At 47.6% G+C, this 11,980-nt stretch overlaps 1 protein-coding gene across 1 annotated transcript in view; it reads left to right on the top strand.

Annotated features, from left to right (window-relative positions):
* RERE (arginine-glutamic acid dipeptide repeats) overlaps positions 1-11,980 on the top strand; it is a 130,434-nt gene that overhangs the window by 89,393 nt on the left and 29,061 nt on the right. The window contains exon 11 of the mRNA XM_041419549.1: positions 590-670. Coding sequence (XP_041275483.1) covers positions 590-670 — 81 coding nt within the window. The remainder of the gene's footprint in view (positions 1-589; positions 671-11,980) is intronic.

Below are 11,980 nucleotides of genomic sequence, written 5' to 3'. Positions count from 1 at the left end.
GGTGCCGGGCCCGGGCCCGCGGCTGAGGGGGGCCGGCGATCCAGGCCGCCTTTTGCGGCGCGCCCCGCGGAGCCCCCCGCCCAGCCCCGCCGCCATCACACGCTGGGCGCCGCCGCCTCCGCCCGGCCCTGCGCGGCTGCTCCGGGGCTCGGCTCCGCTCGGCCCCGCTCCGCGCCCGGCTCCGGCTCCAGCCCCAGCCCCGGCCCGAGCGAGCCCCACCAGGAACGCGGGGGCTGCGAGCCTTTAACCCCTGCGGCACCTGCCCCAGCCCCGAGCTCCGAGCCCCGGCTGCGCTGTGCCCGGCCGCGGACCGGCCCCGAGCGGCTCCGGCAGCGGCACCGGCCCGGCGGAGCTCCGAGCGCTGGAAGTTGGAGGCGGAAGGGAATGCGGCTGGGATTTTTCGGATCTTTCCCGAGCCTTTCCCCTGTTCGCAGCCCTGTAGGTGCGTTCGCTTCCCCGGGCTCCCGGCGCCGCTCGGCTCCGCTGCCGATTCACAGCCGCCGTTTGGGGGATTTTTTTTAATCTTTTTTTTTAATATATTTTTTCTTTGCTGCTGCTGACACGCTGTTTTTGTTATCTTTTATCACAGAAACGGTTTATTAAGGGGTTGAGGCAGTACGGCAAGAACTTCTTCAGAATCCGAAAGGAGTTGCTTCCCAATAAGGAGACCGTAAGTACATTTGGACTTTATGTAATTCGCTTTTTCTCTCGCTGCTTCGCTGTTTGATCTTGCGAAACTCTTTCCTTTTCACCCCGAATTCTCCTCAGCTAAACGGAAGAGAAATCCTCAGCCAGCCAAGGCAGCTGCTGATTTTTAGTGCAGTTTTTAGGTCTTGGGCTATGAAAGATGTTACATAAAATAATCGTCATGGCTGGACGGAGCCACTGAGCCTGGGTGAAGTGTATTTATGGAGAGCGAATCTAATTTTAAATTCTGACATTACGGCGGGATAATACATTTTGTGTCACCCGGTGGGGCTCGGGTGGCATCGGGTAATTAAAGAAAACCTAAACCAAAGCAGCATCTGATGGGATCGAGATCTGCCTGTGACCCGCACCGTGCCCGGCTCTGCTTAACTCTTCCCCTGCCTGGATCCGACATCTGATCTTCTTCTCAGGGTTATGTAACCCTGGCATTCCACCCCAAACCTGGCAGGGACCCGTGGGGCACAGGAGATGGGGTCTGGGGTGCCTTGGGGAGCTGCTCACTTTGCCCTAAAAGAGCCTCGGGTTCTGTCCTGCAGGTGTCCTCTGGCTGCGGGGAGCCTTTGGGAGAGTGCTTTCGGTTTTGTTCTGGGTCTGGAAGGCAGGTAGCTCCGTGGAAATGGAGTTGGACTGTTTTCTAGCAGTGTATTAGTGTGGAAAACACTGATTTAAAGCATCAGAGTGTTCAGGCTCTTGTAGGTGTTCAGTCTGGGTGTGCACAGAGCATTGCTGTAATGATATTTAAAAAGCTCTCAGTTTCTGTGGGATGGTTCCATTCTCCTCCCGGAGGTTCTTGTGAGACAGTGCTGTGATAGCACAAATCTCTGGGTGGTAAATAGTAACACTGTGTGAGTTAAAAAGGAAGGGGAGGATGAGACAATTACAAGTTCACTCATCCTGCTGAGAAAGGAAACTCAGATTACTGCTCAAGTGTTGGTGGACTCGAGGATCCTGTTGGATTTTGAGGCTGGAGGCCTGGAAAGGTGACAGCTGGGAAGGAATGCTGGAATAGTATGGATCTTATCAGCATCTGACAAACCTACACATCTCAGGCCTTTCCTCTTTCCTCCAGAATATCTCTCAGAATGGGTTTAGAACAAATCAGTGTTTGCTTTTAGAAATGAATTCTGCTGATGGTAAAGTTGCTGAGGGGCAAAAGTCCTCTTCTGAGTTGGAATTACAGCAGCTCTGAAGTATATTGTGTCTTTATAAATTGAAATGTATATTTTAAATTTTTTTTTGTGATGGAGAAAAACAGTTCTGCAGGGGAGAGGGAAAAAAAACCCTGAAAAATGGGGAGTTTGGGGCAGGTGCCTGCCCCTGTTTGTGCTGCTTCACTTCTTACATTGGAGCTTTCATATCAGCCTTGGGCTTTCTGTAAAAGTTTTGCAAGTGCTGTTAAACCTCACAGAAGCTCTCGTTTTTCAAGTGTTATATTTTTGTTTCATTAGGTCTAATTTTTTACTACAGGGAAGACTAAATATTAAGTCTGAGCTGTGGGAAGTATCATGTTGATGGCTTTGGGCTCAGGGGTTTTTTTAGCCCCTGTGGTAACTGATCTACAAATAACCTTTGACCTACAACGGGTTGTTTATAATCTCTGCTTCCTATTTTTGCCCACAGGCCTCACTTCTGCTTTCTTTAATTCCCAATCTTTTGCAGCCAAAATTTACAGCTGTTTTGCTATAGGAAGACATTGCAGCATAAAGGCTGCAGTAAATATTTGACTGTGCAGTTTTGCTTCTGTTCCTGAAAGTGGGATAATGAGTAATGTAAATGACAAGGCTGTGGGATTAATTTGTCTGCATTTTTTCATCACCAGAATAATTTCAGATACTTTGCCTGCCATTTTTCTGCTGCAGTGTGAAGTAACCCTGTAGCAATTCCAGAAACACCAGAAAAAGGCTTTATTCTTGTGTCCAGCCTCTATATTAACATCAATGAAACCCTAAAAAGTTGTTAGATGGATACTAAAGCAACTTCCAGGTACTTAAAGATGTGTCAGGGGCACTCTTGGAGTGACTTGCCCTAATGGCTCTTGGACACTGATTTATTAAGAGTTTTCCTTCCTGGTCACTGAAGGTTGTGGGGAAGGAACCCCGGGGGTTTTACCTCAGCAATCCCCACTAAAAGTTCAATCTCCTTATTGCCATGATTTCTGGAAAACGTGTCCTTTCCTAGACCCTTCACTGGGTGAAAATCCTCCCTAATGTTACCTGGAACATGGAAACGGTGGGAGAAAAGGAATACAGCAGAGGCAGGGAATTCTTGCAGAGACCAGGCCTGTTTCATGGTAAATCGAGCTGAGGCTGCTGTGCAGGACTCAGGACGTGGAGGTGAACATGACATTGTGTTTCTTCTCTGCTTTGGGGAGGTGTAAAGTGGTGAGAGATGAGAATCAGGCCACCCTGTACTGAGCTTTCACAAGTGTGCTAAGGAATGTCCTAGTTGAGTTGTGCCTTGGCTTTTTTTCCCTTCCATAGTTAGTGTGCAATGTCTTTTGAGAAAACCCTGTATTTATCAATGCTTTAGCTAGTTTAACATAGTTTTTCAATGATTTTTAAATGAGTTCTTCTCAATGAGTAATCCTCAAGAAAAAAAGCTTTATGAAAGAGAATGCTTATTCCATATCAAAGGTGTGTGTGTGTTTGGGTCTTCACTGCACTGGTTTATTTTGCATTTCCAGTTTATTTCCATGTTTATGTCCAGGAGGGGTTCCCAGTGGACGTGGGAGGAAATGACTGCAGTGGATCAAGGAAGGTGCTGCTTTAATGTAGGATCAGTGTTCACCTGGAGGAAAAGTGCCTTCTACATGAAGCTCCTGAAACTTCCTTGGGTTTCCACTGACCTGTCTGAAATTCACCTTCCCCTCTATTTCCATGCAGTTTTTTTTCCTTTTATCTTCCCCTGGGTGGTTTCCCCTTGGCTGCAGCTGATGAGCTGCCCTGCTCTCCTCTGGTTCCTGCTTAGCAGCACTTCTGATTGCTCTTCATGGGAAGAAGTAAATTTTGGAGGCTTTTCAGTGACATGAACGGTTTTCAATAATTACTTTCATTTAAATTCCCATGTTGTGAGAATGAAAGGTGCACAGCTGGCAACAGTTTGCTTAACTATCTGGTTTGGCTTTAAATGTGGTTTTATTCCCCTCCCATCCACCCATTTTGGGATAATTTGCTAAAACTTCGTAATAATACAGGATTTTCCGAGTATTTAACATTCTGCTCTGAATTCTTCAGATGATTACACTGAGCTACTTGAATTTTGAGACTTTCAGAAGCACCAGCACTGTGATAGGCCCGAGATCAAGGTACTTAAATGCCTCCAAGGTTGGGGATTGCCTTCCTGTGTTCCTGGGAACAGCTTGACTCGTAAACAGCAGCGGGGAATGGGCTCGTGCAGGGCAGTGACTCCATCAGAGCAGGAGCAGGAGGGTGCCAAGTCCTGGTGTCACCTTGCTGGGAGCCAGGGCTGGCTCCTGCTGCTCAGCCTGCCCTCGTGCTGCTCTCTCAGGAGCACTGAGCTCTTCAAGGTCCTGGCAGGAGCAGAGCTGTGTCCCTGTGCCTGGGGTTCCTGCAGAACCAGAAGTGTGTGACTGTCCCCTGGGTGCAGGAGGGATGTGCTGTTATCCTGCCACGCTGCCCTGGCCTTTGTCGCGGCTGAATCGAGATTTTGGAGCCGCCTTGTCTCTCCTGAGGATGGGCCTGGGCCCTCTGAGAGCTGGGGTGACAGCTCTGGGGACGTTCTGGGGCTCTCCAGGGGCTCCTGTGTCCCCAAGGACAGCTCTGGCACAGGGCTGTGGGCATGGTCCCCGTGCCCCTCTCTGCTCCTCGCTGGCCCTGCAGGAAGCCCAGGAGGAGGACAGTGGATCTCTGTGCAGGCACACAGGCTAATTTTGGCTTGAATTTCCCTGCTGAGCACATAGGTATCTGTGCTGTGTGTGAGTCTTGGTTTGGCTGCTGAGCAGGAGATGACAGAGTGCAGTCAAAAGATCTTGCCTCTGGGTGGATGCTCCTTTATTTAGCTCTACAGCACACTGTAAACAGGAGTTATGAATATTGGCTGTTTCCTGACACTGAAATACCTGCAGTGTGCTGTATTTATGCACAAAAGAACTAAATATGCATCATTTCTTTAGGAAAAATGGTCTCTCTTCTGATAGTAAAAATCTTCCTCTTCAAATTAAATGCTGCTGGGACTTACCTCGGAGACTAAATAAGCTGTGCTCTGTTAATGTTAGGAGGCAAAACGAGTGCAGTGTGAGCTTTCAGCATAAACTTCTGTTTAATTTTAGATTGGGGTTTAGATAAACAATTTTATTCTTGCCTCATTAATGCTTAATCTCGTGTTACATAATACACAATATTGGCTTCCTGAGTAGCACTTAAATATAGTGCAAATGTGTAGTAGCTGAAAGGTCAGTGCAGTTACCATATGTGCAGGCTGGCAAGGTGTCTGTCCCCTCCCCATGTCACTCCTGATGGCAGCCAAGCCCCAGGAATATTTGTGCAAGGCTCTCCAGAGCATCTGAAAGGTAGAGCTTCTCCCTCGACACAATTGTTCAAATAGCAGAGTGCCTTTGATCAAAGGAGGGGGATAATTAGATGAATATCTCTTGGTCTGTTGGTATAAAGTGATTACTTAGCCCTACATTGGCTTTTTAATATTTGCATTTAGTGGTGAGCCTTGTTTGTGGCAGGAGCTGCGTTGTGGCTGTGGCGTGGGCTTTATCCCTGCTCTGCTCTCCCCGAGGAAATCTGCTTTATTTGAGGCCATATTCCCCTAATGATGGAATATTAATACACTGCAGTCAAGGCACATTATTTCCTGCCTTGTCTTTGCTGCGGGAGCGTTCAGAGAGGGACAAGCTGTGCAAGCCTTTTCTGTTTGAAAGCTGAACCTTTTTCTTTAATAACTTGTTCTAGCCTGGGTGCAGTCAGAGCTGAAATTTTCCATTAGAGTTTGAAGCGACTGCCAACATAAACAGCCACTGTTTCTTTTCATTTCATCCTGCTCTCTGCTGCTGCTTCCAGAGCGTGGCCACTGCAGGCACTGGGCTTTGCTCTTGTTCACACAGGGGCTCGTGGGCTTCACCTTCCCCAAATGATTTGAAATGATTTCAAATGATAGGCTGAGACTTTTCTCTGTAGTCACAGCAAATATCCTCCTGGGCTTCAGTCCAGGTGGCAAAAGGGGCAGAGGCAGCAGTTGCTTTTCCTGTGTCAGTGAAACCACCGAGTCATTTGCATAACAAACTCTTCTGGAGGGAACCTGCTGCCTTTTTGGTTTTTTTTATTTTCCTGTTTTTGTCAGCGTGGCTGTCTCAGCTGAGGGAGGAAGAGCCCTGCATTCGTGTTTGGCTCCAGGGGAGGCAGGGTGCTGAGGCAGCTCCAGCCAGGCCCTCGGTGCTGCTCACCAGGAGCAGGCTGAGGAAAGCCAAGGAATGTCATGACATGCTGAGCTCAGATGGAGATGTTCCTGAATTTCAGTGGCTCTGAGCTGAAGGCTGTTTGCAGAGGGATGTTCAGTGTGTGTGTTCGCTGTGATCTGGTTTGTTTTCTAAAGTTTAACTGTTAAACCTATTGCAAATGTCATAACTTTATTGGGTAATAAACCAGGAGGTTTGGAAAGGCCTTTAAAGAGACATAAAGGTTTAACTCACACACACCATGGTGTCTTTCTTCCTCTCTGAAGGGATTGCAGGTGTTCAGGTGAGCACAGTGACTGTATCCTGTGAATTCCCATCTCCTGGAGGTGCCCATACAGGTGTGTTCCCCTAGTTCAGTTCTCTGAGTGTTCCCTGTGAATTCCCATCTCCTGGAGGTGCCCATACAGGTGTGTTCCTCCAGTCCAGTTCCCTGAGTGTTCTCTGTGAATTCCCATCTCCTGGAGGTGCCCATACAGGTGTGTTCCCCTAGTTCAGTTCTCTGAGTGTTCCCTGTGAATTCCCATCTCCTGGAGGTGCCCATACAGGTGTGTTCCCCCAGTTCCCTGAGTGTGCCCTGTGAATTCCCATCTCCTGGAGCTCTTGCCTGGCTCTCAGCAGCCCTTTCACCTGCCCTGTGCCACGTGTGTGCTCATTGATTAATGATTGATTAAGGACTGGCTCCAGCTTCCAAAGACCAAAATACCCTTTCCCAAACCTGCCTTTCTCAATTCCAGCTGAAGCAGACAAAACCAAAGATAAAAAGTACCTAAAATGTGCTTTGTTTTTATTGCTTTTGTTTGAAATCTCTTAAGCGTTCTCTTAAGACAATAAGAGGATTAATTTTCAATTGTATCGTTTTACTTTTGTGTGCCCAAGGTAATTTACAGCGTCATCAGCTCAAAAAATGAGCTGCTTATTTGACTTTCTTCCTAAGAAACCCTCATAGATGGAGAGCATAAAAGCAGAAGGTGTGTTCACTGTGCCAGCTGGACTCTAGAATTGACTTTAGCATGGGCAATAAATCAGCTCTGCACTCCAGTGGCTTTTTTTTATTATTTTACATTACAAGATTGGATCTCATTGTTTATTTTTCTCTGAAGGTTTAGAGGTAGGTAGGAGTAAAATATTGTTGCAAGTAAAAGAGGGCCATTAGGCAATTGCATTGAGCTCTGTCAGGGAGCCAGAAAGGACAATTTCTGCTTTGTAGGGAAAAGTCTGTAGTCAAAGATACAAGCCAAGATTATTTGGGTAATTGATACAATATTGTCTGAGCCTTCCTCAGCAACTGAGAGAACACAATGCTGCTCCTCAGAGTTCTGTTCCACTGCATTTTCCTTACTTTCTGTTTATAATTCACCGTCCTAAGGAATTTCAGTTTGTTTATTTTCCTATTGTGAATTCTCTTTCGCATCTGTGCTGAAGGGTATGTGTGACTCTGGTTAAAATGCTTTTGTTCATCAACAGCTGTATATTTATTCTGTATTTTCTTTCCTTGTGAGAAAAACCAGCAGCTTTTCTTCTTCCCTGGCAGTTGTCAGATTGTATCAGATACTCAGACATCAACCCTGAGGTCCTGTGAATTGCAGGTACATAAAATAGGTGTCTGGTAAAGGATTTGTGCAGTTTATTTTCATGGCTGAGTGTCCCAGCCTGGCAAGACTTTTCCATGGCTGCCATGCATCAAACCCTTCGTGGTGTTGTTCCCCATCCAGTCACTGACTGAAGATGTGCTTTAAAGCTTGGAAATGGCTTTCAGGAAGGCAAAAACAAACCAGGCATGTCAGCAGCACTGCTGTGTGTGGGACATCCTGTCTCAGAACAGCGCTAATGTTTTAAAATCCAGGCAACTCCTGGAAGAAATGCATCTGTATAATCCTGCCTGGGGACTATGGCTTAGGAGAGGAGCACTGCAGGTAATCCTCTGTGTGCTGCTCACCGTGTGTATTTACAGGGTGTGAGAGCAGATTACACTTTCAGGAGCTGCTGCAGCAGTTGGCTTTGAATTTTGCAGTTCAAGGAGTAGATAAATACCAGCAGCTCAGACGTGCTGTGAGCCGTGTTCCAGGGGAGTCAGAGCAGAGTTTGGTTCCTGAAACACAAAGGGAATTGTGCCTGGCCTGTGTGGGGTTCAGAGCAAAGGAAAAACCCTGTGCTGGCAGAGAATAAGGTGTACTTTGAGTGAGCCTCACTGCACAGAGCACAGAATGAACTCTGTCCTTCCACAGGAGAGCAGTGGGCTCAGGCATCACCCCCTACCCCCAAATGCCCTGTGAGAACAGCACCCACTGCCTTCCCCTGGCTCCACACCAGCCCCCAGCACATCAGTCACTCCTAAATACCCTGTGATGTGCTGCTGGAACTGGGAGAAAAGACAATAACAACTCCAGGAGACAGATGCACTCATTTTGTCAGTTTTGTTTCCAGCCAGCTGTAAAAAAGAAGCAGTGCTTGATTGCTGGGGTTTTTTGCTGCTTGGTTTGGTTTTTTTTCATGCCAAGGAAGACTCCCAGGAATTACAGAGATGGTGGAATGAAGTGAGAATGGGGAGCTAGAATAGAGGCTGTGCCATAGGGGAGGTGAAGCAGTTTGTGCACAGAACTGGCTCTGTAAGCAGAAGAAACATTTAACATCACACGTTGAAATCTGCTGCATTTGCTTTTGCTTTGTTTTTCCTTTCCATTCTGGATCTGAAGGGAGAACACTTAAGAGTGTGATGGAATTCAGATTGTCAGGACATAAAGATGCTGGTGATTACTTCTAGGTGAGCATGATGTGGTTTTGGGTGAACTTCTCCTGTTTTCTCCCAGCACAGGGAAGGGAGGATTCCTGTTCTGCAGGGTGCCAGGAGGGCTGTAAGTGTCAGCCAGAGCCCTGCACACCTGCACCATGGTGGATTTATGGATATATGGGATGTGGAGAGGTTCCTTTCCCTGCCAGAAGGTGCATTAATGTCTCCTGTATGTGGAAAAGCTGTGAAATGCTCAGGCTTTGGGTTTCCTACTCCTGCTCTTGAGGAATAAGGATCCTGCAGGGCTGGGATCCCCCATTTGTGCCTTTTCCCTGGAGTCAGGAGGGGCTGCATCCTGCAGGCAGAAATCCAGCCTTCCTCCCCTTCCTGCTGCAGGCTGCCTAAGAGGGTGCAGGTGGTGCCACAGCAACCCCTGAGTGATCAGAGCAGATTCCACAGAAAACCTCCTGCTTCTTGCATCTCTTTTTTCAAATCCCAGAGTGGTGACAGGCGTGTTTCCTTCCGATTCAGATCTCCCAAGGTTAAGTTTGTCCATTGCCCTTTTCTCTGCAAACTTTGTGAGCTGGGGAGGTGTCAGTGAACGAGCTGCTCTCAGAGTAATTGCTGTGTTTGAGAACTTGGAGCCTCCAGAAACAGAGTGTTACAGGAATGATGACAAAATCCCAGCTGCTGAAGTCCTGGTGGTTGGGAAATCCTCCTGGCTCTGGTCACCTGGGCTGAGCAGCATTGGCAGGGAAGACTGCTTGTTTTACACTACCAAACTCCTGTAGAGCAAGGAGAGCTCTGGCATGGACAAGGTGCTGGTCAGTGCTTTTATTGCCATGGTGAAATGGTTTGTTCTTGGCTGGAAGAGTTGGGCTGATCCTCCCCCTCCCCCAGACCCTTTGTGGGCTCCCTTTTCCCCTGCAGTGCCCCTGACACAAACGGAGTGATTTTGTGGGATGCCTCCAGACCCTTCAAAGAGAGGAGAGCACATTCCAGGTTATAAACCAGCTCTCTGCTCCTGCAATCTGAGAAGTCCTCCCTGGTGTTCAACCCAGAGCCTGCTTTGTGCCTCTTGTGTAAAGCACCAGGACATCCCACAGGAACTCTTGATTTATTTTGCTAACTCTGTCCTTCTCTGTGGTTCACAAACCTCTAATGGGCTGTGAAGCTCCAAGATTTCTGAGTTGAACAGTAGAAGTTGTAAGAACCTCCTCTACTACATGAAAGACTTAACACTTTCCACATGCTGGGTTTTTGGATCATGAAAAGCTGATCTCTTACAAATAGAGTTTGTAAAGCTGAGGCATCCTGGGCCAGGGCTGCTTAATGCTGTTGTGAAATTGGGGGGAAGGAAAAAAATGTAATGAAAACTCTGGGCTTTGGGCCAGCAAGGAAGATCTGATACAGTGAACGTGTTTCTGTTGCCCTTTGTTACTGTTGAGTTTGATTAGCTTTGTTTCTGGTGAGTTTAATTACAGTTCTTTTTTATTTTTATGGCTAAGGAGGGGATCTTTGCCAAAGCCCAAGTCTTTCATTACCTCAGTTGCAATGAGAGGGAACTGGATAAATAAATCATGCCACCTCCCCAACAAACAAGCCAAAGTAAAACCAAAAGAAACCCCACTAAGCTATAAACCCAGCCCTTTTCTCTCTCCTTGCCCTGTTCCTGCAGTCTGCTACTTCCCATCTGTTATTTTCCCTTTCTGAAGTTGCTTTTAGGGTTGAGGGTGAATTTACTTTGTGCAGAAATTGTTGCTTTGCCTGGGCAGGGCTGTTCTCCTGTGGTGGTTGTGCTTCCCTGGAGCTTGCCTGGCTCCTCTGCAGTTCTGTCACACAGACAGCATTTCCTCCATGCATTCCTTCATTGCTCTGCAGGAATACAACTGGGAAATGCCTCAGAAACTGGGAGAACAGAACAGACAGAAACAGGAGGGGTTGGTTTGGGCCCTGGTTTTGCTCTGCAGACCCTTGCCTGTCAAGATGTGGTGAAAAATATGTGCCACAAACCTTGCACAGAGTGGGCACTAAAGGAGCATCTGGAAAACCTCATTTCTCCTGATCCCCACTGCTGGAGGAGCTCCAGGCTGTGAGCAGCTCTGGGTTGTGTAACTGGACCTTCACCTTGCTGTGGAGAAGTGACAGGGACAAAGGCCTCCCTCCCTCAGTGCTGTGCTAAGGTTGTATTGATTTAACAATTCCACCTCATGTTCTTACTCTGTGCCATTTGATGGGAGACATTTTTTTTCTTCTTGTTGCCTGGCTTTAGAAAAACATTGCTTTTAGAGCTTCTGAAAAGAAATTGTCTGCTCATTGTGGGCATAAAACTGCCCTTCCTATCTGCCACCTATTTATGCTATATTAAGTTCATAATGGTTTTGTTTCAGACTAATCTGTGTGTCTTAAACTTGTAAGGCTTTAAAAACGATGCAAATGATTATCAGCTGAAGGATGAAGAGGAGGGAAGTCTTGATTTGAGTAACCAGAGTTGTAACCCAGCACTGCCCAGGAGATGTTTGGAAATCCTGCACTGGACTTTGACAAGGTTTTATTTAATAGGAGTGTGGCTGCTGTAGAGAAACAGGGACATTGTGAGCTGCTGCTTGTGCTTGGGGATGACCCCACCTGCCCCTCTCTGGCTGGTTTTCCACATTAACAGAGCTGCTGAAGGAAATGCACGGGGCTGCTCCGTGGGGCAGTGAAACCCCCCTGCGACTCCCACCCCATGCAGTGGCTCCTCTCCAGCTCTCCTCCCCTGTTTACAGTCCTGAGTCACAGCTCTGCCGTGCTGGCACCTACAGATTGCAACTGCACGAGTGTTCATGGCTGCAGCAGTGGAGGAGCAGGAGCAGATGCTGTGAATCACCTCGGAATTGCTGGCTTAGGTCTTTGTGCCTGTGCCAAGCCAGCGCTGAGGTTTCGCGTTTCTTGGAGCTGCTGAAGTTCTGCTTTGACCTTTTCAAGGGAATTTACATAGCAAAGGTATGGGAAACGTTTAAAAGTGAGTTTGGCATTATGTTTGACTGCTTTAGTTGTCATCTGTGAGCTGAAATTGTGGATGGAATCCTGCAGGCTGTGGATAAACAGCATTTCTGGTGCACTGCTCGGTCTGAGTTTGC

Source organism: Onychostruthus taczanowskii, unplaced genomic scaffold (assembly GCF_017590055.1).
Source record: "Onychostruthus taczanowskii isolate IOZ18803 unplaced genomic scaffold, ASM1759005v1 scaffold61, whole genome shotgun sequence".
NCBI classification, from domain to species: Eukaryota; Metazoa; Chordata; class Aves; order Passeriformes; family Passeridae; genus Onychostruthus; species Onychostruthus taczanowskii.
Note: the sequence above shows the minus strand (reverse complement) of the source record. Positions and strands in the feature narration are given on the sequence as shown.